Genomic DNA, 2,490 nt, shown 5'->3' on the forward strand with positions numbered 1-2,490 from the left:
CTGTTATATGATGATTCCTCTGAATAAGTCACTTTAAGGTCACAAAGTCAGTTAGTGACAGAACTAGGATGAGATTTCTTGTTCTCTTACACTAATTCCAACATTCATTTAATTATACGTTTCTCAGTAAGGTCAACTAGGGGTGGTGGAATCAGATGAGGTGAGTCAATTATATGGGACCAGGTTATTGGAGGGAGGAAATTAGAAAACCAAGATGAAGAATCTGGACTCCACTATTTGATCACTGAGTATACTGTGGGTTCTTAAAAAGTTTTTTTAGCAGTCATGTATGGGATGGCCCAGAGTGAAGATAATGTGAGTGTTTGTGGACTTCCAAAATGTCTGTCATAATGCCAATTTGGGGTTCTATGATCCCAACCTGGAAAAAGCCTTCCTTTTCTCTCTTCCCATCCCAACCATCTTTGGAAATAAAATAATTGTGGCCAATAATTGTGGAAAGTATTTCAAGGAGAAATTTATTCTTTCACTGATTCATTGATTCAACGGCTACTTATTAACTGCATACTATAAGCAGAGATGTGAACAACAAATTCAGAGCCATGAAGTATGTGCCAAATAGTGCATCTATAGAAAGTGTTTGATGGAAAACTACATAGGTTCCACACACAAGGAATCTAGAAAACGTCTTGTTGAATTTACCTTTTTTCTCTAGAAGGAAGTTCTGGTGCTTTGTTAATCTACTGTGAAGTTTAATATTTTTGTTTATTTATTATACTTACATTGACTATAACAAGGGTTGACTGTGGGTGAGATTAGGATACTTAGGATACTACAAAGTAGTTGGATGTAACTCTTCTTCTAAGACCTGCAGTATATAGGGAAAATGCCAATCACTCCTACCCCATCAAGCAAATTGCTTAGTAGGTAGTCTTGTCCTTCCTCCATTTGAAATTCTAATGGGATTGTATCACCTTAGGTCTTTCAGGAACTCATATAAAGAAGACCAGCGTTCCAAAGACTCCAGGGTATACATGTATGTGTGTGGTGCTTGGAGAGATGACTCTTGGGTGACCTCTTAATGGACTTGATTGCCTCACAGCTAGTACAGTAAGCTGGTATCCTGAGTGATGAACAATCACACCATGGTCACGGACTTTGTACTCTGGGGTTTCTCTCATCTCCAAGAGTTCCAGGTTCTTCTCCTCGTATTTGTTCTGTTTGTGTATGTCCTGATCATGCTCGGGAACCTGTCCATCATCACAATCACTTACCTTGATTCTCGCCTCCACTCACCCATGTACTTCTTCCTTTGCAACTTTTCCCTCATGGAGATGCTTGTCACCTCCACTGTTGTGCCCAGGATGCTGGGTGATCTGCTGTCCACACACAAAACTATCTCCCTGGGTGAATGTCTGATCCAATCATTCTTCTACTTTTCCCTGAGCTGTACTGATTTCCTTATTGTCACTACCATGGCCTTTGACTGTTATGTTGCAATCTGCCGCCCTCTGCATTACCCAACCATCATGAGTAGCCAGGTTTGTGTTAGGCTGGTGGTAGCATGTTGGATGGTTGGCTTCTTCTCCATAATTTCCCCCACCATCCAAAAAAGCCAGCTTTGCTTCTGTGGTCCCAATGTCATTGACCACTTCTTTTGTGACTCTGCCCCACTCCTAAAACTTTCCTGTTCAGCAACCCACCACATTGAGCGCATGGATTTCTTCCTTTCTCTCCTCTTTGTATTGACTACCATGCTGCTAATTTTGATCTCCTACATCCTCATTGTGGCTTCAGTGCTGCGTATTCCCTCTTCCTCTGGACGCCAGAAGGCGTTCTCCACCTGTGCCTCACACCTCACTGTGGTGGTGCTTAGCTATGGCAGTGCTATCTTCATCTACGTGAGGCCTAGCAAGGGCCACTCCACAGACCTCAACAAGGTGGTGGCCCTAATGACATCTGTGGTGACTCCTTTCCTCAACCTTTTCATCTTCACTTTTCGGAATGAAAAGGTCAAGGGGGTCATTGAGGAAATTGTCAAAAAGACATTCTCCAGAGACTCTGAAGCCTTCAGATAAGAAGACTGCAGAACACAGGACATGTTCTAAATTTCAAGGAGCGTCAGTGGCCTATATGCTATTCAGGACTACTATTTCCTTGGATTCTTCTTCTCACTCTGCATCTCTAGCCTCACTATTTCCAGACTACTTTTAACTTTTTTCTTCTTTTGTACTCTTTTCTTAACTATGGATTTCATTAATCACTTAAAATCACTTACAGAAAAAAGCCATAAGATGTTTACTTCTCTGGGATTGTAGAGCAAATAATGGAACCTCATTGCTTTATAAAAATTCTTGTCTCCTATCTTGGTTTCTGTGTCTTTATTTGCATTCACTTAGGTTTTTTTGAATGTCTTTCCTCTTTTCCAGGTAGTACTCCATCCTCTGTATCGTGCTCCAGTGTCCAGGATAGAGATTATCAGCTGGAAAATGTTCCCAACAATAGAGGAAGGAAAAAGGAGCATAGCAAAGG

General features: G+C 41.3%; 1 protein-coding gene across 1 annotated transcript; it reads left to right on the plus strand.

Moving 5' to 3' along the window:
- The first annotated feature begins 1,088 nt into the window (after positions 1 to 1,088).
- On the plus strand, positions 1,089 to 2,036 carry LOC140531228 (olfactory receptor 6V1-like). The gene has a single exon (XM_072650290.1). The coding sequence runs from the start codon at positions 1,089 to 1,091 to the stop codon at positions 2,034 to 2,036; it is 948 nt and encodes a 315-aa protein (XP_072506391.1).
- Positions 2,037 to 2,490: the final 454 nt, after the last annotated feature.

Source organism: Notamacropus eugenii, chromosome 3 (assembly GCF_028372415.1).
Source record: "Notamacropus eugenii isolate mMacEug1 chromosome 3, mMacEug1.pri_v2, whole genome shotgun sequence".
NCBI classification, from domain to species: Eukaryota; Metazoa; Chordata; class Mammalia; order Diprotodontia; family Macropodidae; genus Notamacropus; species Notamacropus eugenii.